At 43.9% G+C, this 27,280-nt stretch overlaps 1 protein-coding gene and 1 non-coding gene across 3 annotated transcripts in view; both read right to left on the bottom strand.

Moving 5' to 3' along the window:
• Nucleotides 1-27,280, bottom strand: part of ULK4 (unc-51 like kinase 4) — a 418,647-nt gene that overhangs the window by 272,094 nt on the left and 119,273 nt on the right. Inside the window, exons 23-29 of one of the 2 annotated variants that reach the window (XM_066351269.1) lie at nucleotides 23,976-24,112; nucleotides 18,918-19,039; nucleotides 18,716-18,772; nucleotides 9,279-9,330; nucleotides 9,082-9,176; nucleotides 1,798-1,849; nucleotides 1,557-1,701 (exon numbers count right to left, since the gene is read on the bottom strand). In XM_066351269.1, the coding sequence (XP_066207366.1) occupies nucleotides 1,557-1,701; nucleotides 1,798-1,849; nucleotides 9,082-9,176; nucleotides 9,279-9,330; nucleotides 18,716-18,772; nucleotides 18,918-19,039; nucleotides 23,976-24,112 (660 nt within the window). The remainder of the gene's footprint in view (nucleotides 1-1,556; nucleotides 1,702-1,797; nucleotides 1,850-9,081; nucleotides 9,177-9,278; nucleotides 9,331-18,715; nucleotides 18,773-18,917; nucleotides 19,040-23,975; nucleotides 24,113-27,280) is intronic. The other variant, XM_066351270.1, reaches the window with a different exon arrangement.
• LOC136382678 (U6 spliceosomal RNA) lies at nucleotides 23,470-23,577 on the bottom strand. Its single transcript, XR_010747302.1, has one exon. It is a non-coding gene; the product is annotated as a U6 spliceosomal RNA (small nuclear RNA).

Genomic DNA, 27,280 nt, shown 5'->3' with positions numbered 1-27,280 from the left:
ATATTCACATCAGAAGCAGCCTACAGCTTTGAAAACATCCCACACCACATCCCAGTAAATCCCACACCATTATCCAAAGCACACTTCACACGGCTAACTAGACACCTGATGTCATCCACGTTACTTTTGTTCTTGAATCGCCGTGTGGTTCCTCTTTAACCCCTCATCTCCAGGAAAGGAAAAGGTGCACAGTACAGAAAATACATACTAGTATGCCAGCTCAAATAAATAAAACAGGAACACTGAACTATAGATTTAATGCTTTTTATTTACAAACTATTTCAAAGTGGGCAAACTTCAGATACGAGAAATCTGATCTCAAATTGACATGCGTGTTAACAGCTACTGCTAAGCTGTGAAGTCCTGTCGGAGGAAACCCAGTCCCTCCAGGGGGTGAGGAGGGCATCTCTGGTCCTGAAAGATGCTCCTCTATAAGCTGTGAGGTAGCCAACTTCCAAAATACGTCTTTTAAATATCACATTTTGGGGGTAGAGGGGGACAAATATATGGTGACAGAAGATGGTATGACTTTGGATAGTGGGCACACAATGCAATATACAGACCATGTATCATAAAAATGTACACTTGAAAACTCTATGATCCTACTGACCAATGTAGCCCCTATAAATTTAATAAAAAAAATTTTAAATTTAAAATCACCTTTTGTGATTCTGACCAAAATGTCAGAAAGATGCATATGACTATATATAAACATGAGTAAGTGTAAGATGGCATCAAAAGCATTAATTAATCCCGTGGCACAAGGTTCTCAGCTTCTACTTACCCACCTAAGTACAAACCATACACACCCAGTCCCATACAGTCACGTGCCCATCAGTGATGGGGATACGTTCTGAGAAATACGTTGTTAATGGATTTTGTCGCTGTGCAAACATCAGAGTGGGTGCACTGAACAAACCCAGACGGTCTCGCCTACGGCACACCCCGGCTACACGGGACAGCCTCGCTCCCGGGCTGCAAGCCCATTCCGCATGTTACTGTACAGAACACTATGACCTAGATCTCCATAGTCATCCGACCGGGTTCGCTATGTGAGCAATGAAGTAAAAAGGAAAAAGATAACCTCTTTCTGTTAATTAATACATTAGTTGTTTCATCGCACCCCCCCCCCAAATAATCCTGTTTGTAAGTAAACTAAATTGCCATTTCAAGAGTTTAGGGGGGAAGGAAGATTTCCATCTCTATTATTTCTGATTAGAGCCCAGAAAAGTCCCAATTTCATCTTCCAGCAGCCTTAGCATGTTGACCTTAAATAAGAAACTTCACCCCTTGAGCCACAAACACCTTTAGTTTGGCATAACCTCAGAGCCATGAGCCTGTGGCGAACAGGAAAAGCTCTAAATGGATATTTTTCAAGATGGACTGAGAGTCCCCTGGGTTGATGCAGTGTAGTTGTTACTGCCAGTTTCCAGCCTCTTGGACAGTGAGGACCTGCCTGTAAGGACACGGCGACCCAACGCCGTCCTCGCACCCCGTCGGACAGAAGCCGCCCGGACAGCCCACGCTTGTCTGTGAGCGCAGCACGTGCTACTTACTGGGGAAGCAGGACGTCCCGAACGAGGGCCAGGAGACCGCTGTCAGGATCCGCGCGCGCCTCCGCCTCCCCGTTCCCGGCCGCCCGGTGCACGAGCAGAGACGTGGTCTCCGAGAGCAGCCGCAAGCTGAAGAGTCTCCACTCCACTTGAAAGGGAAAGAAGGCCAGGAATGTGACGACACAGAGACAGAACGAAAACGGAATGTGTCACTGATGGAATGCCGGCTGGTGCGGCCACTCACCATTCTGGCTTTGCACCAAGGAGACCAAGGGCGGCAGGATACAATCAACAACCTGAAAGAAAAGATGTTCGAGAGGTGGGTCAAATCTCCGTAAACACGAAACGGATCACCACTCCCTGGGCTTTCATCCACTGACAGAATCACTAATCAAAGGAGTGGGGGGAAATCAACAGCTAAATTCATCCTGGATTTCAAGTCTGCTTGACATTTAATAAACCACCACGCTCACTTGACTCTGAAAAAGTTCGCAGGTCAAAATGACATTATGATCATCAAAACAGTAATTTTTCAAAACCTTCAGGGTTCGAGAAAGGAGCTTTAGTATATAATGCAAAATCAGGTTGGCGTGGGTTGACATTAAACCATCAAATTAATACATATAAGCTGGTGATCGTTACTCAAGTTTAAGATAAACCACGATCAAAATGCTGGGGGAAAGCAAACACATAATCCTCCTGTTTTATCTAATACATCAAAGACCTATGACAAGTTCACCTTGGTAGTTTTTAGAAATAGATTCAAAAGAGGTAAATCCACTACACAAACCACCTCTGTGACTCCCTAGTACCATCAGACAGAGCACACAATCAAATATGGTTTGAAACCTCCAAAATAACAAGGTTTTTCCCCCAAATAAAAATGGGCAATGTGGAAAGGACAGAACACTTCCACTGTCTAATTTTGAACCCTATTATCTCATTTGATGAACTAGTGTATTTTGGCAACAATAAACCAAGTTCCCGGTGTTTACAGCTGAGTGTATTCCTAACCCTACAACGTGTCTGTGTTCTCTCCACACTGATGAAAAGGCAGGAAACACAGCCCGTGACCACCACCTCGCTCCAAGCCAATGAAGCGACGCCTTGCACGGGTCACGCTCCCCACACACCCACCATGGTAACAGGCTCCTGTTCAATAACACAGGATTACAACCCCGGGAGCTGCAACACACAGGCTTTATTTAAGAAGGAATTTTTATGGAAACCCAAAGACAAGAGGAGGCACAAAACCAAGGCCATCAGAGGGAATATTAGCCTCTGGAACTTGCAGATACAGCCAACAGTCGACAGCCTCGTTTAGGAGAGCCAGCCAGATAAACCTAAAATTTCACACTAAGGGCTCATTATTTATCTCAGTTCATTTCATTAGGTTTGTTTCTGTGTTGATTTAGGTGAAGCATTTCTGTAACAATTTCAGATGAATTAGGATTAAGCACATGAGAAAATGTGCTGATGTTGTTAGAAACCAGAATTTTTGCAGAGGAAGAAGGGACGCAAATATGGAATGGGGGAAGGCAAGAGAGAACTATATGGGAATGGGTCAGATTTGAAGACACTGGTGTGAATTCAAGATTTCAAAGTACGTATACCTGTGTGTACATGCATGGTATGTCAGTATGCATGAGTGAGTTATATTGTGTGCTGTGTGATATACATGTATATATTTCCAAGCTATGTCTCCTGGAAGGGCCTGGAAGCTAAGACAGCTTAGGAGACAGGAGCACACTTAATTCCCTGATTGTGGTTTCTGATACCGTTTGCCTCCTAAAGGAACCAGGGCTCCTCAGAGAAATAACTGATGCCAAAGCCAGGCCAGGGTAAGTTCCAAGGTGTGTCAAGAATATCTTGCACCCGAAAGTAAAGAACAGCTCAGGAAATGATGAGGTATGTAACAAGGACACGTGAGCCAGCTTGAAAGGGTTTACACTCATCAAATCTGATATAATTTGAGCACCAAAATAGTTATAGGAATGAGGCCATTGATAAAAATAGAAATCTGTGGTAGAATATTGATAGTGTGATGTCCACATGTTACCTCAGACAGCAAAGGGGATTTTGCAGATGTGATGAAGATTTTGAGGTGATGTGTTTGTTCGTCCTGGTTTATACAAGCAGGCCCAATATAGTATAAGGGTCCTTATAAGAAGGAGACAGGAGGGCCTGACCAGGCGGTGGCGCAGTGGATAGTGTTGGACTGGGATGCGGAGGACCCAGGTTCAAGACCCCGAGGTCACCAGTTTGAGCGTGGGCTCATCTGGTTTGAGCAAAGCTCACCAGCTTGGACCCAAGGTTGCTGCTGTAGCCCATGGTCAAGGCACATATGAGAAAGCAATCAATGAACAACTAAAGTGCCACAACGAAAAACTGATGATTGATGCTTCTCATCTCTCTGCGTTCCTGTCTATCCCTATCTATCCCTCTCTCTGACTCTGTCTCTGTAAAAAAAATAAAAAAATAAGAACGAGACAGGAGGGCCAGAGTCAGAGAAGGAGATGTCACAACAAAAGCATAAGTTAGACAGATTTGAAGATGCTGTGGTGCCAGTTCTGAAGAGGGAGGATGGGGCCACAAGCCAAGGAATGAAGGCAGCCCTAGAAGCCCAAAAAGAGAACAGATTTGCCCCTTAGAGCCTCCAAAAGGAGCACACAGGTGTGCTGACATCCTGATTTCAGGCCCAAAGACCCATTTTGTACTTCTGACCTCCAGAACAGTAAGACAATAAATCTGTGTTGTTTAAGGCACTAAATGTGTGGTAATTTGTCACAGCAGCTAGAGAACGCATACAGAATGCGAGTCTATACCAATGACTACTTGGAAGATAAATAGATATGCTAATTCATATCAGTTAACTTTGCCAAAAAAGGGGGAGGGGCTTACATTTACCAAGTTCTAAACATTTTTTTATTTATTAAAAATATTTTCATATTTATATAAGCTTTTTAATATATCATGCATACACAAAAGCATACTAATCCTAAATATATATCTCAATTTTACCAAGATGAACAGCACTCAGATAAAAAAATAAATAACAAAAGACATTACGAGGACATTACAAAGCCCCTTAAGCCCCATTCCAGTCACTACTTGCCCAAAAGGTAACCACTATCCTGACTTGTAATCGATCAGTTTTGTCTCTTTTTAAACTTGATGCAAATGGTCATGATACTACGATATTTTGTCATCTGTTGTCTTTCTCTCAGTATCACATTTGTGAGATTAATCCGTGTTAAGTGTAGCTGCAGATCATTCATTTTCTTTGCTGCATCATATTCCATCATATGACTAAATCATAATTTACATATCCATTAGGTTCTGGATGGCATTTATACAGTTTCCCGTTACAGGCTAACAGCATCTCTGTCGTCGTCATATTCTGGTGAACAGACACTTACATTTCTACTGAATACATATTTAGAGGTGAAACTGCCGAGTCATGGTGGATACGTATGCTCAGCCTCAGGAGCCACGACTGCAGTGTTCCAAAGCAGCTGTGCCAACTTATGCTCCCACTAGAAGTTTCTGAGACCTCCATTTGCTCTACATCAGGCGTCCCCAAACTACGGCCCGGCCCACAGGCCGCATGTGGCCCCCTGAGGCCATTTATCCCCTCCCCACCCCCACCCCTGGCCGCACTTCCAGAGGGGCACCTCTTTCATTGGTGGTCAGTGAGAGGAGCACTGTATGTGGTGGCCTTCCAACGGTCTGAGGGACAGTGAATTGGCCCCTTGTGTAAAAAGTTTGGGGACCCCTGCTCTACATCCTCACCGGCAATTAGTATTACTTCAAAAATTTGGTTAAAGTTAAATTGCTCAGTATGTATTAGCCTTCAGCCTTTGGTTTAAAAACTTACAAGTGGGCCCTGGCCAGTTGGCTCAGCGGTAGAGCGTCGGCCTAGCGTGCGGAGGACCCGGGTTCGATTCCCGGCCAGGGCACACAGGAGAAGCGCCCATTTGCTTCTCCACCCCTCCGTCGCTCTTTCCTCTCTGTCTCTCTCTTCCCCTCCCGCAGCCGAGGCTCCATTGGAGCAAAGATGGCCTGGGCGCTGGGGATGGCTCTGTGGCCTCTGCCTCAGGCGCTAGAGTGGCTCTGGTCCCAACATGGCGACGCCCAGGATGGGCAGAGCATCGCCCATGGTGGGCGTGCCGGGTGGATCCCGGTCGGGCGCATGCGGGAGTCTGTCTGACTGTCTCTCCCTGTTTCCAGCTTCAGAAAAATGAAAAAAAAAACAAAAAAAAAAAAAACTTACAAGTGGATAGGCTCTTCATAAAAAAAAAAAAAGGTATTATGACTTAGCTTACTAAAGTTAAAGGGATTGAAATATATTTTAGGCGACTTACGTATATTATTACCAGAATTTTCTAATAAAGAATCACTATTATTTTTCCTTTTGCTATTATAACATATTTTGAAAGCACCATGAATGGAACAAATTCTCTGTACAAATCAAATCATTATGGCATTTCTAACTGCTCTGGAGGCCACACTGATGAGTTCCAACTCGGAGGCACCAAACAGTCTAAACTCTGGGGAAATCTGAGTTAAGCACTTGTGCTCAGCAAGAAACAAATGCATGTAACCACTTCCACATAATAAAGTATTGATCAGTAGCCTTGAACATAGTTTGTGCTAACATTTCAAACAATGTTATGCTCCTTGGGGTGCTGAATTTTCAATTTCATGTATTCCAGTCATGGTCAAGAAGTAGTAATTAGAGGATTTCCCATGAGTTACAGCATTAAAAAATAATTTGATGAAGCCCATAAGTTGCAATGCTACCATTCCTATCATAATATACTAGTTTCAGTGATTATAATGATAGCATTTCATAATTAGAAAATAAACTATTAAATGTCTATTGATATGTAAGTATGAACATTGCTAACTACTGGATCACAAAAAGTTAGCCATCAGGTGATTGCTCATTAGAGAGAAAAGTCAATAAGCAACATTTAAGCAAATGCTATCTCACTGGAAGACTGAGAAATCATTGCTCAGAGAGTGACCAGAACAAACAGGGCTTCTGCCAATAGTGTATATTGTTTGGCTTAACTCTCTCACTGAAAACAACTAAAATATGTCGGATAATAGAACAAAGCCTTAAAAATACTTCAGATCTGAAAAGACAATAGGGAAACTTCCAGACCGATGTCTGAGTAAAAGCATGACCTTCACTCAGGGCGAGAGACAGAGGTCTCAGTCCGTTTCTCCCCGGTGGGCGGAGTGTGTCAGTCTCCTTCACTGAGCTGGGCACTGAGGGGCAGGGCTTACACACTCAGAGGTGGGGAAACCAGAGCTTGTCACCAACCCCTCCACGTGCATTCACACTCCTGGGAAATGCTGAAAAGGCTTCCCTAGAAGTTATTATGATTGCAGCCTGCACTCTCAGGGATTTGCAAAATGGGTACAAATAACCTCAGTCTAAGGCAGCCCTGACTGACAGAGCCCCAAACACACCTGAAGCCTGCCAGGGAGGGACGCTCACACTAGGCTCAGGGAATGCCTGTGCCCCACAAGCAGTAAATACTGACAAGGGCTCCGAGAAGGCAAGATGATGTGGACATGAATGAGATATGACGCCACATCACACTGGAGTCTTCTGAGACTGCAGTTATCAGACATAGCGTAAAACAACTGCATCTGAATGTGAACAAGTCACTCACAAGCTGGGAAATGTAAATAGAAAACAGAAAATTATACAAAGCAATACAGTAGACTGAAATAAACGGACAAGCAGAATTTCTAGTGATAACAAAACTTCTACACATGAAAAATAACCAACATTAAAAACTCAATGGCTGGACATGGAGGACAGAAATAGAATTATCCAGAACATAAACAAAATTATCCAGAATATAACCCTGAGAGGGAAAAAAGATAGAACACATAGAAAACACAGTGAGAAAGTTTAATGTCCTCGTGATTTGAATTGCTGAAGGTGACCCAGCAAAGGAAAGAGAGATGATAGCTGAGAACTTTCCAGAAATTATGAAAAAGGACAATCCACAGATTCGAGAAGCACAGAGAATCTAAAGCAGAATAAATAAAAGATGTGCATTTAGTTAAATCACAGTGTGTCTACAGAAATCCAAAGATCCTCCCCACCGAAAAAAAAAAAAAAAAGATCTCAAAAGGGGACAAGGAACAAATATTATTTTCACAGGAAAAACAGACCATCAGCTAAACTCTCAATAGCTACAATTCAGAACATAGGGTAATGAAATAACATCTTCACAGTATGAAACAATAACAAACATAAATGCCAACCTAGAATTTAACACTCAGAAAAAAATCTCCTTCAAGAAACAATGACTTGATCAAAACGTTTGCCATAGCACATCCAAGCTAAGGAACACTGTGAAGAAACTGACTAGTTCTTTGATACAATTAATAAAACTAAAAATAACCTTTGGTTAGAGTGGTCAAGAAAAGAACAATAATAAATAGCAAAAAAAATTAAAGGAGATATTATTAGGTTACAAAGACACTAAAAACGATGACAAGAAAATACTATAAACTTCTTTATGCCAATAAACTTTTTAGATTAGATTTAAAATATCCAAAAAAGACTTGCACAAGCACTTGGTAAGAGTTTTCCCAAATGGCCAAAATACTTTTGAAAAACTACTCAGCCTCATTAACAGTCTTGATCATATAAAAATTTAAAACTATGGTGAATATATATATTGCTATATACCCACCCAGCCATTAAAACGTGTGAAATAAGAAGGGCTGGGAAGAATGAGGGGATCAGGTACTGCCCTGCTGGGGACTGCCCTGCTGGGGTCAGTGAAGCTGGTTCCACCTCCTTGGAAAATACTAAGGTATTTTGTGCACATGCTGAGTTTACATGTATCCAATAACCGCTGACTCCATTCCTAAATACATACCCTAAAAGTCATGCATGCTTAAGTAGAGCAAAACACATCAACAAGAATACCCATAGCAGTATTTGTAAATGCCAAAAACCATAAACAACCCAATGTCTATCAGAAGTAAATAACTGTGATATACGCATATACTCATATTTCTACAATATGCAGTATTCCCAAATAAATGAAAAAGTGTATCTTTCAAAAGCTGCCAGGGCCCTGGCTGGTTGGCTCAGTGGTAGAGTGTCGGCCTGGCGTGCAAGGGGTCCCGGGTTCGATTCCCAGCCAGGGCACACAGGAGAAGCGCCCATCTGCTTCTCCACCCCTCCCCCTCTCCTTCCTCTCTGTCTCTCTCTTCCCCTCCCGCAGCCAAGGCTCCATTGGAGCAAAGATGGCCCGGGCGCTGGGGATGGCTCCTTGGCCTCTGCCCCAGGCGCTAGAGTGGCTCTGGTCGCAACAGAGTGACGCCCCGGAGGGGCAGAGCATCGCCCCCTGGTGGGCAGAGCGTCGCCCCCTGGTGGGCGTGCCGGGTGGATCCCCGGTCGGGCGCATGCGGGAGTCTGTCTGACTGTCTCTCCCCGTTTCCAGCTTCGGAAAAATACCAAAAAAAAAAAAAAGCTGCCAGAACTGACCGTAGAGTAATAGTTTTTCAATAAAACAGGATACTGTATTATTGCTTCAAAAGCCGACAGCGTGATCCTGATAAATTCTTCCGATGCCATCGGTCCTAGAAACACAGTTCATTATTACAGGGGTTTCTTTACATGTCCAAAATCACAACGTCAAAGTGCCTCAAACAAGGACATAAAGTGTTCTATGGTCTACTCACCTACGGCTCCTTCTATGTTAGTTTCTCCTGAGTCTACTGATTTAATATGACTCTGAAAACAATAAAAACACCAGTAAATGGAGATTTCAAAATAAATCTGAAATAAAACACAGATATCGTGTTTGTTCCAAAACCACTTACCGTTCTTAACGAAATAACTCATGGAAGGCATTAAATATATACTATATATTATACATATTATGAATGCTATGATCACCATTTAAAAATATGATATGAAACAGTGTATATACATTATACACTATCATCACTTTAAAACATACAAATCACTATCAATGAGACTTAATGCTGGAATAAATTCACTAGCAATATAAGCCCCAAAAGGACAACCTGCAAGAGGGAAGATAATCCAACTGATCCACACCATTTCCGACAACAGCTGCACTCACGCACGCACGCCCCTGAAGGTCACTGAGAACGGCACCCAATCGGGTGAAAGTCGTCTCAAAGGAAGGGCAAGCCTTAGCCCCCATGAGTGCCAACTGCATCACGGTGCAGCCCTTTAGCTCAAACTTACCAGAGTTCCTAGTTCCTCCTAGATACCTCTTAGCCCAACCCGACTCCCATATCTGTGCCCCCACACACCAAGTCCGCGCCTCCTTGCAGGATGACCCCCAACACTGTTTTTTTTTTTTTTGGGGGGGGGGTTGTATTTTTCTGAAGCTGGAATCGGGGAGAGACAGTCAGACAGACTCCCGCATGCACCCGACCAGGATCCACCCGGCACGCCCACCAGGGGCGACGCTCTGCCCACCAGGGGGCGATGCTCTGCCCCTCCGGGGCATTGCTCTGCCGCGACCAGAGCCACTCTAGCGCCTGGGGCAGAGGCCAAGGAGCCATCCCCAGCGCCCGGGCCATCTTTGCTCCAATGGAGCCTTGGCTGCGGGAGGGGAAGAGAGAGACAGAGAGGAAGGAGGGGGGGGTGGAGAAGCAAATGGGTGCTTCTCCTATGTGCCCTTGCCGGGAATCGAACCTGGGTCCCCCGCACGCCAGGCCGACGCTCTACCGCTGAGCCAACCGGCCAGGGCAACCCCAACACTGTTTTAAAGGCAGCCTGAACAGCCCCCAGCCCCCAGCCCAGTGAGTGCCGCAGGCAGTAAGGGTGCTCATAAACATGACCCGAATGAAACCACTGCCAGGGCTGCAACAGGCAGAGCACCACATCAGCCAAGTGCAGTGACGCTGAGACGGAGCACCTGCCCCTAGCTCACAAAGCAATACACACGTAATACCTGCTGCGTGGTAACAAACAGCACATGAAATATACAGTGACCCCGGAACAAAAAAGTAAATATGCAGCCTGGAGTGCACAATGGGTCACCTATGGCCCACTGGTTTTTATTAAAATATTTGGTAAATATAAAGAAATATATATAACATATCCAGAAAATGTATGTACAGATTTCTCATTCTAAAGAAGAAAGAAAATCCTTAAGCCTACCACTCAAGGTCAGAACTAAGACACTCCTCATTCTCTCCATGAGTTCCCACCGCCCAACCTGCCTGTCATTCCTCCAGAGAACCACTACCAATAATTTCTCATTTTCTTGACATTTCAAAATAGTTTTGCCATACATACATATGTCCCTAAATAGTTTGTTGTTCAGGTATTCTTGAACTTTGCCGATATCCAACTTCGTACATTGCATAACAAATGGGACAACATGTAACCATTAAAATACAAAAAAAAAAAAATAATAAGATATAGGAAAGTGATACAATGTTAAATGGAAAAATAATACAAATTTGCATATATACAGCATAGACTCAACCATATGTATTACTGTATGTCATATAGAAGTACATTACCTGTACATAGCTTTCGACACACCAGTGCACCTATGAATAGATAACACTTCAGGAAAACAAAAGTACATTGACCAAGGTTGTCTTTGAGTTGTGAAGTTAAGATTTTATTTTCTTCAAATCTCACTCGAGTTTTCTACATTTTCTTTTAAAAAGTACACTTCTATAGTTTTAATAAGTAAGCACCAATTGCATGTAAAGTAAGAGAAAATCTTGAAATAAGACATACACTCTTTGAAAACTAAAAATATGGGGCACTTCGAGTTCCTTTTTCTCAGCCTATAACTAAACAAACTGAAAAGACTAAAAAAAAAAAATAATGTAGTAAATTTTAAAAAGCACTGTTAAGCTTTTCCTGATAATTGGGGTGAAATAATTTCACAAAACTTTAAAATGAGCACATAATTTTTGCTGAATACATAAGAATTTGAAGCTGAATAAAAAATTCATCAAGATATTGCTTTTGACTTAAATCTACATAAATGGCTGTGGATTACTAAGAAAGATAAAGATTGAACAGTGTTTATACCATGATCTTTGCTATAAATTTTTTTTAAAGTATATAAACAATACACAAATACAGATGTAAGCGAAAATTCTTGAGGAAGAAAGCACAGGAAACCAGAGCAGAGGTTCCCGTTGGGGAGAGGATCGCTGAGGCCGGGTGGTGTCTTTTCCAAACGTTTCCCTCTCTGCCCTCCTGCACTGTTGGGAGTCCTAACCCTGTGCGTGTATGATGTATTAGTAATCAGGGGTATTTAGATGGTGAAACTATAGGCTTATTTTCTATTAACTTATTTTTCTCCTTATACTCTCTGATTTTTATTTGATCCCTACATAACGTTTCATTGATTTACCAATTTTAATGTCTTTTGATACATTTCTTCTTCTTCATTCTAGCGTACTAGGAATTAGTCGGGTGAGAGTGAGGACAAAGTAGATGGCCTTGCCTGACCAGGCGGTGGCGCAGTGGATAGAGCGTCGGACTGGGATGCGGAGGACCCAGGTTCGAGACCTCGAGGTCACCAGCTTGAGCGCGGGCTCATCTGGTTTGAGCAAAGCTCAGCAGCTTGGACCCAAGGTTGCTGGCTCGAGCAAGGGGTCACTCGTTCTGCTGAAGGCCCATGGTCAAGGCACATATGAGAAAGCAATCAATGAAAAACTAAGGTGTCACAACCTTAGTTGTTGATTGTTGCTTCTCATCTCTTTCCGTTCCTGTCTGTCTGTCCTTGTCTATCCCTCTCTCTGACTCTCTGTCTCTGTTAAAAAAAAAAAAGAAAAGTAGGCGGTCTTGGAGATTCAGGGACAGAGGGAGTGTGCGAATGGTCATCTGGGCGAGTATGAAGGCACGTGAGATAGGAAAATGGACGAGAAGAACGAGTGTGCAGAGAGGACGCACTTGACATGAGCCGGAATGGGTTGAACGAGAGACCATTACCTTCCTCATGCTTTCTCTAGCCACAGTGAGCCACTCCAAGCAGGGCTGGGGCAGGGAGAGAACAAAATCAAACCAGGCTTAGGCTCCGCCAGAGGAGGACAGCGGAGGAACAGACAGGAAAGGAACATCCAGGTGACCGCGAGGCAGTAAAGGGGCAGGGACTCTAAGGAACTCCAAGCTGAGTCAAGACAAAGCACAGCTGCCGGGCCATGAGAGGCCAGGTGGAGAGTGGAAAGTGGAAGCCAGTCTAAGTCTCGGGGCATTAACGAGCTGCCGGAGATGAGGAGCAGAGGAAGTGAGCAGATCACCAGGAGAGGTGGCCGGTGTGGTGACAACACGCTCACGGGGACAGGCAGCTGTAGGAGGGAGGACGCACTCACGGGGACAGAGGTGGTGGGGAGTTGAGGCTGAGGTGTGGGAAGGACCCTTCGTAGGGATACCCGATTCTCCAAGAACGGTGACAGGAGCAGCATGCAGAGAGAGAGGCCAATGAAAACGACTTTGAGGAACGCGTAGAATGACTCAGAAACCTGTGACGATTACAGTCCCTGGCAGAGTAGCACAGGCTATCATCCGACGGCATGGGCTTCACAGCTGGGAGTTTTTGCAGAGGATCTAGAAGGATGAACACCTGCCCCACAGGCTCCCTGGGTGCAGGCGTGCAGGCAGGAAACCGCCCCATTAAAGGGAAACCGGCAAGCTGTGCCTGCAGGGCAGGCCGGTACTGGTCAATACCATTCCGCACCACTTCAAGGAAGCCCCAAGCAGTCCCTCTGCAAACTGGGTTTACGTTCAACGGTGGCTGAAGAGGGAGAACCACCGGATAACAAGAACATCTGGGTGGCCATGACACTGGGGAACAAATTTTTTTTTTCATTTTCTGTTGCATGGGGTTTTAGAACTATTTCTATATATTTATGCATCGCTGATTCCAAATCTGAAATCTGTTTTATGGTGCATGCTCTAGTTTTTATGCAATTGTAATTTCTTTTTGTTACAGTTAATGGCATGCATTGGTTTTTAAATTGGAGTTAAAGGGCAACGACTCTTGGATTGAACATAACCACAAGGCAATTAATGTTTTACAAACATCACTTTTACATAATTGTAGTTGTTTAAATGTAAAAATTATTATTTGAAAAAACACCCTCTTATTTTGTCTTAATATTGAATCATGGCTTCTTCGAGTAGGTGTAAATATAAGAATAGTCCTGACACCTTCTGTTATATATGTGTCTGTTATGCACTTCAACATCAAAGGCGCAATATTTCATCATTTGTGACACATGCATATATTGCCTATTTTCAAGTTCCCCTTGGCGATCAAGACAAGAATTGGGCTCCTTATATTGTGTGTCATAATTGTGAGAAAATGCTTCGTGAGTGGACAAAAGGAAAACGCAAAATAATGCCTTTTGGTATTCCCATGGTTTGGTGTGAACCTAAAAACCACAGCAGTGACTGTTATCTCTGCCTGATCCACACAAAGGGCATCGGCAAGAAAAAATGGCATATGATCGCATATCGTAATATTCCTTCAGTAATACGACCTATCCCACACTCTGAGACACTCCCGGTTCCAGTTTTCAATGGTTGTATTTCTACTAAGGACAAAGAAAGTGAACATGGTGATCAAGTGTATTTTGATAAGATGCATGAGGAAATGGTTGTAGAATCTGAAGGGTCTTCTTCTGATACCAAGCAGTCATTAACCCCTTAGTACTTTAGCCAACCTGAATTGAATGACTTAGTAAGAATGATGTAAAAATTGTCCTCGACTTACTGAAGTATGAGGAGCATAACTGGATCATTTGTGTGGATCTTAAAATGGTAAATTTCCTGCTAGGACAACAGAGAGGTTTCATGAAGTATCCTTGCTTTCTGTGTTTGTGGGACAGCAGAGCTTGGGAGAAACACTGGACACAGAAGGAGTGGCCGAAACGTGAAGCTCTGGAAGTAGGGATGCAAAATATTGTGAATGAACCTGTAGTTAATCGAGACAGGATCATTTTTCCCCCACTTCACATCAAACTGGGCTTAATGAAGCAGTTTGTTCAGGCTTTGAATAGAGAAAGTGAATGCTTTCAACATATTAGTTCTGCTTTTCCTGCCTTGTCTTTCGAGAAGATAAAAGCAGGTGTATTCGATGGCCTCAAATTCGAACCCTCATATGTGACGAAGAATTTGCCAAGAAGATGAATAAGGAGGAGAAAGCAGCATGGCAGTCTTTTGTGGCAGTTACAAGGAACTTCCTTGGCAACAAAAAAGCAGAAAAGTATGAACTTCTAGTTCAAAGGATGCTGTTGGCTTTCCGTGACATTGGATGTAACATGAGCGTTAAGATTCACTTCCTGAACAGTCATCTTGATAAGTTTCTGGAAAACCTTGGAGCTGTTAGTGATGAGCAGACTACTGCTGGAGCATCAAACGAGATTGTCCTCAACAAGTACAAAAATGCAAGAGCTACAAATGCAAATTTTTGCCTGAATAGAATTTAAATAAGTTTTACACAAAATTTATGATTAAAATAAGTGTTTTAATATATTCTGTTTTGAAATTGTAGACAAATTCTGATGCAATCATATCTTTTAGTGTAATAGTGTATTTACTGCATTATATAAATTATTATCTTTTCACAAAGATAATGCCCAAGAAGACATTCTACTTCATTATGTTAAACTAAATGTTGAAATTTTTACAAGATGAAAACCTAAAATCTTAAATTGCAAAAAAACCTGTAGCTTACAGAGAGAAACTAATGTCAGATTTGACATCAGTACACTCGAATTAGGTAAGAACAAGTGTTTTTGTGGATGCAACAAACATTTTGTTCCCCAGTGAATTGTATAGTATATATTTTCTAAATGTAAAAGTGCACTCACTCTCTCTGCTTTACTTACTACAACTAACGTCAAAAACCAATCAACAAAGAGGCATTCACTTAAAATAAAAATCTGCAGAGGGCAGATTTTAATAACTATTTCAATGCCCAAGATAAATAAAGATTCATGAATGATCAAGATTGTAATTATATTCTTACATGAAAATCAGAATAATTTTATCATTTCTTCTGTTCATCTTTTATTTGAATATTTGAACTGTGATGCCTTTTTGTAGAAAACTATCACCATCACACAACTATAATCATCACACTTTTATAAACTACCAAAGCCAGAACTTAAGAACAAACACAACAAAGTTTTCTTCCTTGGCTCATTAATCAAGAGCATTTTGAAAAGGGCACAAGAAACACAGCGAACATCAGGTTAATACACAGCATGAGCTCCTGAGCATACTTCCTCAATGTCATTACTTCAGGCTTCCCCGCCCAGTTCAGTGGAGGCCCGAAAGAACCACAGCGTTCATCACAGAATTTCCCCATTGCACTTCCGCAGACACTTATTTTATTGGAGAGGAAGGCAGGTGTGATGACACACTGCTTCTGCCAATAAGAAGTGAGAATAACAATTATCAGCTGTTTGGTCCTCTTTCACCTGGAGCTTCTGAAAGCTTAATGAAGGTTTACAAGTACCCTGCTAACTGTTTCCAAACACCTGCCTCTTTAAAATATAAGAGGACAAAACTTCATTTTTCTTGGGGTGAAAAAAAGTGAATGCTGACATTCATGCCTCCATGGATTAAGAAGTATCCTGAATTTTTATACCTAAAAGATAAAAGATGTCTATAGGACAGTGAGGCTAACCGTTCCCCGGTGCCTGTATAGAAATGGAAGCCACCACGTAGCACAACTCCAAGGCCCCTGCAGCCTGCTCCTCCAGGGCCCTCCCACCGAGTGGGGATCACACCAGCCTTGACTGCCGCTGCCTCGCCCACCTGGGGCAGGCCAACGGCTCCTGCAGAGCTGCTTGAGCAGAAGCCCCAGGTGGACCAAGCTTGAAGACCTCAAATTAAGGCCTGGTTTTAAAATACAAAGAGACCATAGACCTGCCACAGTACAGTAGCTTCTCCACCAGATAAATATCGAAATATACAGAAAATGGTATTTATTTCCATGTAGGCCAATAAGGCTTTCAAACACAGAGCTAAGTTTCTAGATATGAATGGAACAGGCCAGCAGGACAGAGACGCCCCGTGCTCTGGAGAGAGTCACAGAGTCACTCTAGGGACTGGTCCACAGAACATTTATAGCTGTGCAGCCCAAAACGAAACCTCTCAAACAAGTTTAGGAAACTTTTGTTTAAGCAAAATTAAAAAGAACTCTCTTGAAGCAGAAAACTCAAGAGGCAGTAGCTTGCTCATCTGCGCTGTGAATTTCTAGGGGACGGCGGGAAGTGGGGCGAGCTGACCAGGCCCCGTGGCATCAGCAGGCACTACTGACCTGAGTAATAGCTTTGGCATCTTCTGGTCTTATCAACTCACAGAAGCAACATCCAACCCTCAACAGTTCATCATAACATGCACAAGAGCTGTGTGCATAACTAGACCCAGGTCCTTCATGATAGTCAATACTTGTCTCCCTTTTACTAGTCCTTCATCAGTGCCATCGACACTGAGGGTGAGAAAGATGGACACACAACTAAGGCCAAGTAACAACTGTGATGAGAATCCTAACTAGGAAAACAGCCCAAAGAGAGCTTAAAAGGCCTTTTCTATTTTACTTAAACTCCCTCTGCTTGAATGACATTGTAAGGAAAAGAACTGATTAAAAAAAATGTTCCGATATCATAATTATCTTTGAACAGGTAAGTTACTTTCCATTCCCTACAAGGGCCCACAGAAGAACCCCTCAGAATTCTCCCACCCTCACGAAGTTCACGCCCTGGGAAAAGGTGAGGAGACCCCGCCTCCGTTGGGCCTCCTCCCTTGCATGTGAATTACGTGGAGCAGATAGATGTAATAAACACATATATGTAATTCCTAAAAGTCCATAAAGACCTCTATGTTGGGGACACTTGGTAGTTCCTTGAAAACCTAAAGAGTGCTCAGTGAACATAAGCAGAGAAAAGTACTACGTGTGAGGAAAAATAAAAGAATGAATACAGGACAATTATCCTGATCCCAAACTAACACTACCCCAAAACATTCCAAGACGGGCTCCATAAACAAAGTCACTATTTTTGGGCACTGATAGGTAGTGCAATGGAATTATAAATACAGAATTATAGTCGTGCTAAAATGATACCCAGGCAGTACTTAAAAGCAGATTGAGGAGTAAATTAAAGAAGGTGGTAAACAAAATTCTAATAATTTGCAAACTTATGAGTGAATAACAAAAATTATGTGCCCTGAAGAATTTGGATTCAAGGCATGGGGACAATAATGATTTGAAACTGAATACAAAAGGGTCCCCCCTGCATTGCCTGAACCCACGTCATACTAAGACTCCGGGACCAGCACTCAACGCTTGTACTTCAAAAACATCAGTCTTCACTGTATGAAGAACCTTCTAGAAAACCTTCTTCCCACTTGTGGGTGACACTCATTTTTTTTTTTAATTCCAAAATAACAACTACAGTGAGATGTTTGCTTCATTTTAACTAGCTACCTCTGCGGCACCTTGAAAACCTCAGTGCAGTATTCATTATAAACATCAAAGTAAGGCTGGAAACACTGTGAAAAATGTCTCCCCACGTTAGCAATGACATATACTCTCACCGTGCCAGGCAAGGGAGAAGGTGACATATTCACGAGCCACGATCTGAATAAAGAGCCTACTTTTTGTGAGTAAAAACTGGAATGAAAGATAGCACAATGATTTGTTTTCTATCGCTACCCATCTCATCAAAATTAAACAAAAAGTTAAATTGAGCCTAATTTAGAGAAATGCCATTATAAAAAGAGATTGCACATAATTGGACAACATAAGCCAAAGTAAATGATAATGATGTTTCCAACATTCCGTTTCCACCAGTTTTATTATTTTTAAATCTTTCATGACGTTTAATGCCAAAATCAAGAAAAAGTGTTTTCTACGGACATATTTACCCTGCTTGGGGCTGTCTGTGAACAACATACTTTATCAGGAGAAAATGTATTTTTCTAAAATGTCAAATCTTATTACAGTCAACAGATAAGAATATAAAAAGGTCACCTCCCTAGAGACAAATAAATACCACAGGAATTTTAAAACCTCACCTGACACCAAATTCCACCAACAGCAGAGACAGCCAGCCACCTTTTTTATTAGGAATGTGAAAAATTCAGGATTACTTACAAGAATAGTTCCGTAACTGAAAAGGAACTCCTCCGTTACAACCTGAGGTCGGAATACCTGTGTGACGAGAGTTTCCACAGATTAAATCCTGAAAGCCATGCAGAAAGAAAAAAAAGCGTTTTGTCTGAGCTGGCGTTTCTCAGCGCCACTTTACAGAGGAGGGAGTCACGAGGATACTCCTGTCCTCTTGAGAGGACGGTACCTGCGAGGTGACCAGGTGCAGCGTGACGGGCATCAGGGGGAGACACATCTTCAGCTGCTTCGCTTGCACTGTGGATGGGTGTTTGCGGCCAGACACCGTAGCCAGGGCGTTGAGAACGTCACCTGCGGAGCACAGCCCGGAGCGGGCATGAAGTTTACAGACGTGCTGGTGCCAGGGACCCCTGGTCGCCACGGGAACACTAGTGGGACCTCTGCGGTAATGAAGCTCCAGGTAAATGAAGGGAGAAGGTGACATAACTCACGAGCCACGATCTGAATAAAAAAAAAGCCTACTTTTTGTGAGCAAAAACTGGAATGAAAGATAGCACAATGATTTGTTTTCCATCGCTACCCATGTCATCAAAATGAAAGAAAAATAATTACGCATAAATAATTATTTACGCACAAATATTGAGACTACAGCGAAAACTGTGGCTTCTGGGGACAGAATGGGTCTAACCTCAGTCTCTCATCTAGGAATCTAACATCGAATTATAAGCAATGTGATCGAGTAGTGGTTTTAGAAATAATTTTTCCGGCCCGGAGGGGCAGAGCATCACCCCCTGGTGGGCAGAGTGTCACCCCTGGTGGGCGTGCCGGGTGGATCCCGGTCGGGCGCATGCGGGAGTCTGTCTGACTGTCTCTCCCCGTTTCCAGCTTCAGAAAAATACAAAAAAAAAAAAGCCACGCTTAAACCCCATGGAGTTTGATTAGCTTTATATTTTTGTGTGAATGTTGACAGTCCTTTTCTGTTCTGTTTTGTTTACCTGGAAAAATGTAGTTTTCATTTCAATGGTTTTGTTTTGTTTTTTTGTCATTCTATCAAAGACATAATTGGCACAATGGTTAAAGGTGATCTATGATCTATGACTCAGTTCCTCTGGGTCTCATTTCAAGTGTTACTTTGAAAATCTCTAGACCTCCTCTTCTCTGTCACTCATCTGGTGTTGGATGGTGTCCGTTGTTGTTCAAATTAGTTTGTAACCTGACCAGGTGGTGGCGCAGTGGATATGGCACTGGACTGGGATGCAGAGCACCCAGGTTCGAGACCCCGATGTCGCCAGCTTAAGCGCGGGCTCATCTGGTTTGAACAAGGGCCCACCAGCTTGAACCCAAGGTCGCTGGCTCCAGCAAGAGGTTGCTCGGTCTGCTGAAGGCCCGCGGTCAGGGCGCATATGGGAAAGCAATCAATGAGCAGCTAGGATGTTGCAACACGCAACGAAAAGCGGGTGATTGATGCTTCTCATCTCTCTCCGTTCCTGTCTGTCCCTGTATATCCCTCTCTCTGACTCACTGTCTCTGTAAAATATAAATAAATAAATAAAGTTTAAAAAAAATTAGTTTGTAAATATGATATATATGTTTGCTCGCCTATAGTTTGCATTGTGTGTGTGGGGGGGGGACAGGCTGTAGGCAGGCCGGTCGTTATAGCCTGAGGCTTAGTTTTAAGACTAAACTTTTAGGTCCTGGCCGGTTTGCTCAGTGGTGGAGCGTTGGCCTGGCATGCAGGAGTCCCGGGTTCGATTCCCAGCCAGGGCACACAGGAGAAGCGCCCATCTGCTTCTCCACCCCTCCCCCTCTCCTTCCTCTCTGTCTCTCTCTTCCCCTCCCACAGCTGAGGCTCCATTGGAGCAAAGTATGCCCGGGCGCTGAGGATGGCTCTGTGGTCTCTGCATCAGGCGCTAGAATGGCTTTGATTATGGCAGAGCGACGCCCCAGATGGGCAGAGCAACGCCCCCTAGTGGGCATGCCGGGTGGATCCCGATCGGGTGCATGCAGGAGTCTGTCTTACTGCTTCCCCGTTTCCAGCTTTGTAAAAAAAAAAAAAAGACTAACTAAACTTTTCCCCACACCCTTGACCAGGGGTCCCTAAACTACGGCCCGCGGGCCACATGCAGCCCCCCGAGACCATTTATCCAGCCCGCCACACTTCCGGAAGGGGCACCTCTTTCATTGGTGGTCAGTGAGAGGAGTAAAGTACGGTGTCCCTCACGTAAAGTACTACTTCCGGTGACGTGGGACGTATGCGTCATGGCTCCGGAAGCGTGTCCTATCACTTGTTAGGGCTAGCAGTGACAAATATGGATCAAGACATTGACCATCTCATTAGCCAAAAGCAGGACCATAGTTCTCATTGAAATACTGGTCAGTTTGTTGATTTAAATTTACTTGTTATTTATTTTAAATATTGTATTTGTTCCCGTTTTGTTTTTTTTACTTTAAAATAAGATATGTGCAGTGTGCATGGGGATTTGTTCATAGTTTTTTTTTTATAGTCCGGCCATCCAACGGTCTGAGGGACAGTCAACTGGCCCCTGTGTAAAAAGTTTGGGGACCCCTGCCCTTGACTGTGGCATGATAGGGGGTGGTGCACTCTTGTGAGGAATCCCATTATGCCTCACATGGGTGACTTTGTATCAGAGACTTCCTTGTTTGTATACTGGATTGAAGGTTTTGATTTTTACACTGTGGAATGGGACAGACCAGGAGCTTGCTCTCTCTCTCAGTTCCTGAGATTAGCATTGGAGAGGGGAGCAGAGAGGGGCCACATGTAGGAGAGAAGAAGCAGCCAAGATGGCGGAGTGCTGAAGGAGAAGCCAGTTTGTGCAGAGAGGAGGAGATGGGGAACAGAGGTGAATGGGGCTGGTGGGCTAGAAACCTTTGATTCTAGGAAACTCAGATAAGTCAGTGGCTTTGGGAGCCCTGAATAGAAAGGGAAGTGTTTTCCCATTGTGTGTATTTCTTTTTTTTTTCTTTTTTTTTTTTTACAGAGACAGAGAGTGAGTCAGAGAGAGGGATAGATAGGGACAGACAGAAACGGAGAGATGAGAAGCATCAATCATTAGTTTTTCGTTGCTCTTTGCAACACCTTAGTTGTTCATTGATTGCTTTCTCATATGTGCCTTGACTGCGGGTCTTCAGCAGATTGAGTGGCCCCTTGCTCGAGCCAGCGACCTTAGGTTGAAGCTGGTGAGCTTTTGCTCAAACCAGATGAGCCCGTGCTCAAGCTGGCTACCTCGAGGTCTTAAACCTGGGTCCTCTATATCCCAGTCCAACGCTCTATCCACTGCACCACCGCCTGGTCAGGCCCATTGTGTGTATTTCTTGCCCGCTGGGTGCAAGCTCAGATTAAAGACGATGGCCCACCAAAAAAAAAAAAGAAATAATTTTTCTTCCTTTTTTGTTGTGTGTGTGTGTGTGTGTGTTTTCCAAGCATAAGCACCTATTACTTTGTTAAAAAGAAAAAAATATTAAAAATGATAAGTGTACAGATTATATAGTTCACTCTTTATAGTAACAGAATAGATGGAAATAAAAATGTCAATTCATAAAACTTCTCAGCAGATAAGTAATAATAAATAAAACTGTTGTGGATATCTGAATCTCATCATCATATTCTTAAACTGAATGAGTCCAGTAATAAGAAACTCAACTACCAATTAAACCAGACAGATCATGGCCTTCAGATTGAAGATAAAGGTTACTATCCAAAATAAAAAAAATTTTTTTTTAAGTGAGAGGTGGGGAGATAGACAGACTCCTGCAGGCACCCCAACTGCAATCCACCTGGCCAACCCCTGTCTTGGGCCCATGCTCGAATCAACTGAGCTATTTTTAGTGCCTGAGGCTGATGCGTTCAGACCAACTGAGCTATTCTCAGCGCACAGGCTGACGCTTGAACCAGTCGAGCCACTGACTGTGGGAGAGGAAGGGGGAGAGAAGTAGATGGGTCACTTCTCCTGTGTGCCCTGACCAGGGATCAAACCCGGGACATCTGCACACAGGGCTGACAGTCTGTCCACTGAGCCAACCGGCCAGGGCCTAAAATAAATTTTGAAGTGCTCTATTTTCAGTTATTAACAAGCAAAAAATCTACATTATCAGTAAGAAGCAAAAAGGCATGTCAATCAGCCACGAAGATACCTTCATTACTCTGATTTAATAGTAATGACTCTCAGAGTCTAAGTATCTTTTACTATAATGGGTTAGACCAATTTAACATTTTAAATATTTCTAGTTTAAGGCTACATCTGCTGGAAAAGCATGGAATGGAATTTAAACTAAATGGATGCATTCCTTAAAGATTATTATAGTTTCTGCAAATAACAATGAAAAAAGGGATTACAGGGGGTCCTCAGGTTACGACACAGTTCTGTTCCTACGACAGTGACATAACCCGAATTCTGGTGTTAAGTCGAAGCACCCCCCAGGGACCTGACACAAACGGAACACTTGCGCTTTTAATAGTCCAACACGGCGCAGGTCAGCGCACTGGGGGAGGCCAGCTCCCTCCCTCATATGCTGTGTTACTGCATGTTCTCCCGCTGTGCGCAACCAAAGTAGCTCGCCCACATAGGCCGTAAGTACGACACTAATGGCGTCGGCTGAAACACTCACACCTCAGTTTTTTCAGGTTTTTATGGGAGTGAGCGTCACAAACTCAAAACGTTGTGATGTCGAGGCTGCCGTAACCCGAGGACCCCTGTCGTTGTAATAAATATACTTTGCAGTCATGACTCAAGCCTTTTTGTGTGTGTTTTGTTTTCTTTTTAAGTAACACAGAGCGCTTCAGGAACGTGTGTGTCATCCCCACGCGGGGGCCGTGCTAACCCTCCCTGCACTGTTCCAATTTCAGTCTTAAGTGCTGCTGAAGTGAGCACAGATCAGAAGTCTTTAATATTAAATATTTGCTTATGCATTCTTAAATTCTTTTACCAATAAATTTTTGGCTCTCATCTGCAGGGGGGGAAAATTTTTATTCAGAATTAAGCAGAGAGAAATCTTGAGAAAAGACACCCAAAATAACAGCGCAAGCTTTTACCACCGAGGACACCTCAACATAACCTTTACCCTGCACGCTGCCTCCATCGTGTCACTGATGCCAAATCACTACAAGAACAGGGAAGGCCCGTGAAAATCTTGAAACTGCATGTTCAGGAAAAAGTGTCATTGCACTCGCCTGCAGTGACAGACCAGCAAGAATAAAAAGAGATGACACCCAAAAGCCAAGTCACGGGAAGGTAAGCAGCACGGGGCCTGAGGACGGGGCTCCACTTACCCAGGATCCGCGGCAGCTCCTGCACGATGTGACGGATGAGGAGGTCCAGGCACCTGGACAGGTGCGCGCTGCCGCTCGGCTGCTGCCCTTTGCCTGGGGTGGTCTTCCTGCTGTCTCTCTCGATGTACATCACCAGTCTGCACACAGAAAAGCGCAGCTCATCACCTCTCGTGATAACAGAGTGGAGAGCACTGTCTGAAATGCCACTGAGGCGAGTGTCCAGGGGGCACAGTCCCACTCCTGTTGACATTTAGATTTATAGCAACTTGTTGGGCAACAGTCTAGTTTTGCTTTGGAAAAACCAAAACAGTTTTGCAGAAAAGAAATAAGACAACTGACTCTCTGCCAGTGTGCTTGTTACAAAGCAGTGCCTTGATGTCATTTGCTCTTAGCCCATCAAACCACTTTCCCCAGATGACGGTGAGAGGTGAGCAAGGGCATCCGGACAGAAGAGGGCCCTTGGCGTCCCAAAGACTCAAAGTGGGCCCACAGGTGGTTTGCACAACTGCTGCCATCAGTGTTCCACGTGCTGGGAACCTCGGGCCACTTACATGAATTCCAGTCCTTTAGTAAATCGTGTGCATGAATCCAAAGAGTTTCCTTTCAACACTGGATGTCACATGTCCTTTTTGTCTGGTATTTTTAAGTTTTTTCTGCCTTTTTAATGAGCTTATTTCTTCTTCAAACCACTGACATTCATTTAACATCAATTTCTGAACCAACTGTTTCCACTCCAGAACTAGGGATCATACTGGATCATCACTCTATCAGGGGTCCCCAAACTTTTTACACAGGGGGCCAGTTCACTGTCCCTCAGACCGTTGGGAGGGCCACCACATACAGTGCTCCTCTCACTGACCACCAATGAAAGAGGTGCCCCTTCCGGAAGTGCGGCGGGGGCCGGATAAATGGCCTCAGGGGGCCGCATGCAGCCCATGGGCCGTAGTTTGGGGATGCCTGCTAGATACTTAGCTGTTGTCTACAAGTTTTAGGTCCATTTCCCTCCCCTTTGCTGGACCCATCAGTCACTTCCCAAGTTCCCATTCCCCTCACCTCTCTACGGGGCAATGAGTCCACCGATGTCAAAGGGCAGAGGCCCCTGTACAGTGGCCTCCCTTGCCGGACTCCCGGGCCATCATCCCTCTCTAAGCGCTGCTGTTACTACTCATCCCAGCCCACTCCGACTTCTCGGAGAGCACTTCCAACCAACCCCCGCTGGCCACTGGCAAGGCGTGGTTTTAGACACAATAAATCCGTGAAAAGTATACTGAAATCTTAACACTTTGAATTTATGTGGCTCTCTGTAAATTTATTCATGGTTTTGTCTTTCTGCCTACTATTATTTGAAGCCCTGTTTGTGAACACATGGGGATAAAACCAAATCAAAGTTTAAGTTCCATAAAACCCAGGCAGCATCCTCAGCTCTAGCTGCTGATTACAGCCCTGGCCACACTCTAACAAATATATGACACTGGTCAAATGCAGAAACACTATGGGTAAATCAGAATACATCATACTGCTTAAAGAATTCAGAGCACAAAACTTCTTGATGATGAGTAAACCAAAGAACAGGGCACCACCATTTTGATAAGTGAAATCTAAAATCTGCAGAACAGAAAAGCAGCAAATTCACAGTTGTCTACAAGGAATCATTTTTTCTCTGAAATTTAAATTATGCATGACAAAAATTTAATAATGTGCTACTTAATTACTGCTGTTTGAAATATCTTTAAGGCAAATAAATAGCTTTCAAACGCTTGTACAGGCTGTAACAACCACATAAGACAGTATCCACTGCCTCTGCTGGGAGAAAGGCAAGACTGATGGGATCCATAACAATGTAAAACTAACTCTAGAAGATGCTCCATTTCTTCCTTCTGGGATGCTCTCCCCCGTGCCTCCCCATTACAGACTGTGTTTACACAAGCTACGGAATAAATTCCCTTTACTGACAAGAGAACACTCGCTACTAAAAGAAATCGCATTCTATGAGAGAAGTAAAACGTGGGAACATTTGAGCCCAGCGTCCATAAACACTTTACAATTGCTCGACAACAAAACTACACATGATACTTTGTGGTGTTCTCCAAGGGTATCAAGTTAAAAAGATCAACAATCTGAACAGGAATCCAAGTAAACCAAAAATAAATAAGATACCCTCTTTTGTTCTCCCTCATCAGCTTTATTTATTTTTAATTTATTGATTTTAGAGAGAGAGAGAGATAGAAGTGGGGTGGGAGCAGGAAGCATCAACTCCCACATGTGCCTTGACCAGGCAAGTGCAGGGTTTTGAACCGGAAACCTTAGCGTTCCAGGTCGACCCTTTATCCACTGCGCCACCACAGGTCAGGCTGCCCCATCAGCTTTAATAGGATCATTTCTCTCCAGGACTTGTCTGCTTCCCAGTCTATTTCTCCATTTAGCTCTAGGAGTCATTACCACTAATTGAACCACTCCCATCTCCATGGGAATCCTAAGCTCCTCCCGCACTCATCCACCTTTATGCTTCCCTCACCTGCCTTCTGGAATGTCCTCCTGCTGCGCCTCCAGGCCTCTGTGGCCCAGCTTGCTGTGTCCTGCACTTGTTCATCTCTCCAGTGCCTACACCATGAAGCGCCTACAGTAAATGAGCTCAACGAGAACAGGGCTGACATCTCCTTCCTTCGTTCAGTAAATATCTGCAGGCCCTGGCCGATTAGCTCAGTGGTAGAGCGTCAGCCTGGCGTGCAGAAGTCCCGGGTTCGATTCCCGGCCAGGGCACACAGGAGAAGCACCCATCTGCTTCTCCACCCCTCCCCCTCTCCTTCCTCTCTGTCTCTATCTTCCCCTCCCGCAGCGAGGCTCCAATGGAGCAAAGATGGCCCGGGCGCTAGGGATGGCTCCTTGGCCTCTGCCCCAGGCGCTGGAATGGCTCTGGTCGCAGCAGAGCGACGCCCCGGAGGGGCAGAGCATCGCCCCCTGGTGGGCATGCCGGGTGGATCCCGGTCGGGCGCACACGGGAGTCTGTCTGACTGTCTATCCCCGTTTCCAGCTTCAGAAAAATACAAAAAAATAAAAAATAAATAAATATCTGCAGTGTCTACTGTGTGCTGAGCATTTTTCTAATCGATGAGTATACAGCTCATGGAATACAAATTCACATGGAAAGAAACAGACAATTAAGAAATAAATATCTAGAAAATAGGGTGGTGATAAGTCCCAGAGGGAAAATTAAAGAAGAGTAAGACAATTAGTCACTTGTCCAAGAAGGCTTCCTGACAGGATGCCATGTCAACCGGGGTCGGGAACAGAGAAACAAGCGATGT

This window comes from Saccopteryx leptura, chromosome 10, assembly GCF_036850995.1.
Source record: "Saccopteryx leptura isolate mSacLep1 chromosome 10, mSacLep1_pri_phased_curated, whole genome shotgun sequence".
Lineage (NCBI taxonomy): Eukaryota > Metazoa > Chordata > Mammalia > Chiroptera > Emballonuridae > Saccopteryx > Saccopteryx leptura.
This window is presented reverse-complemented; position numbering and strand designations above follow the sequence as displayed.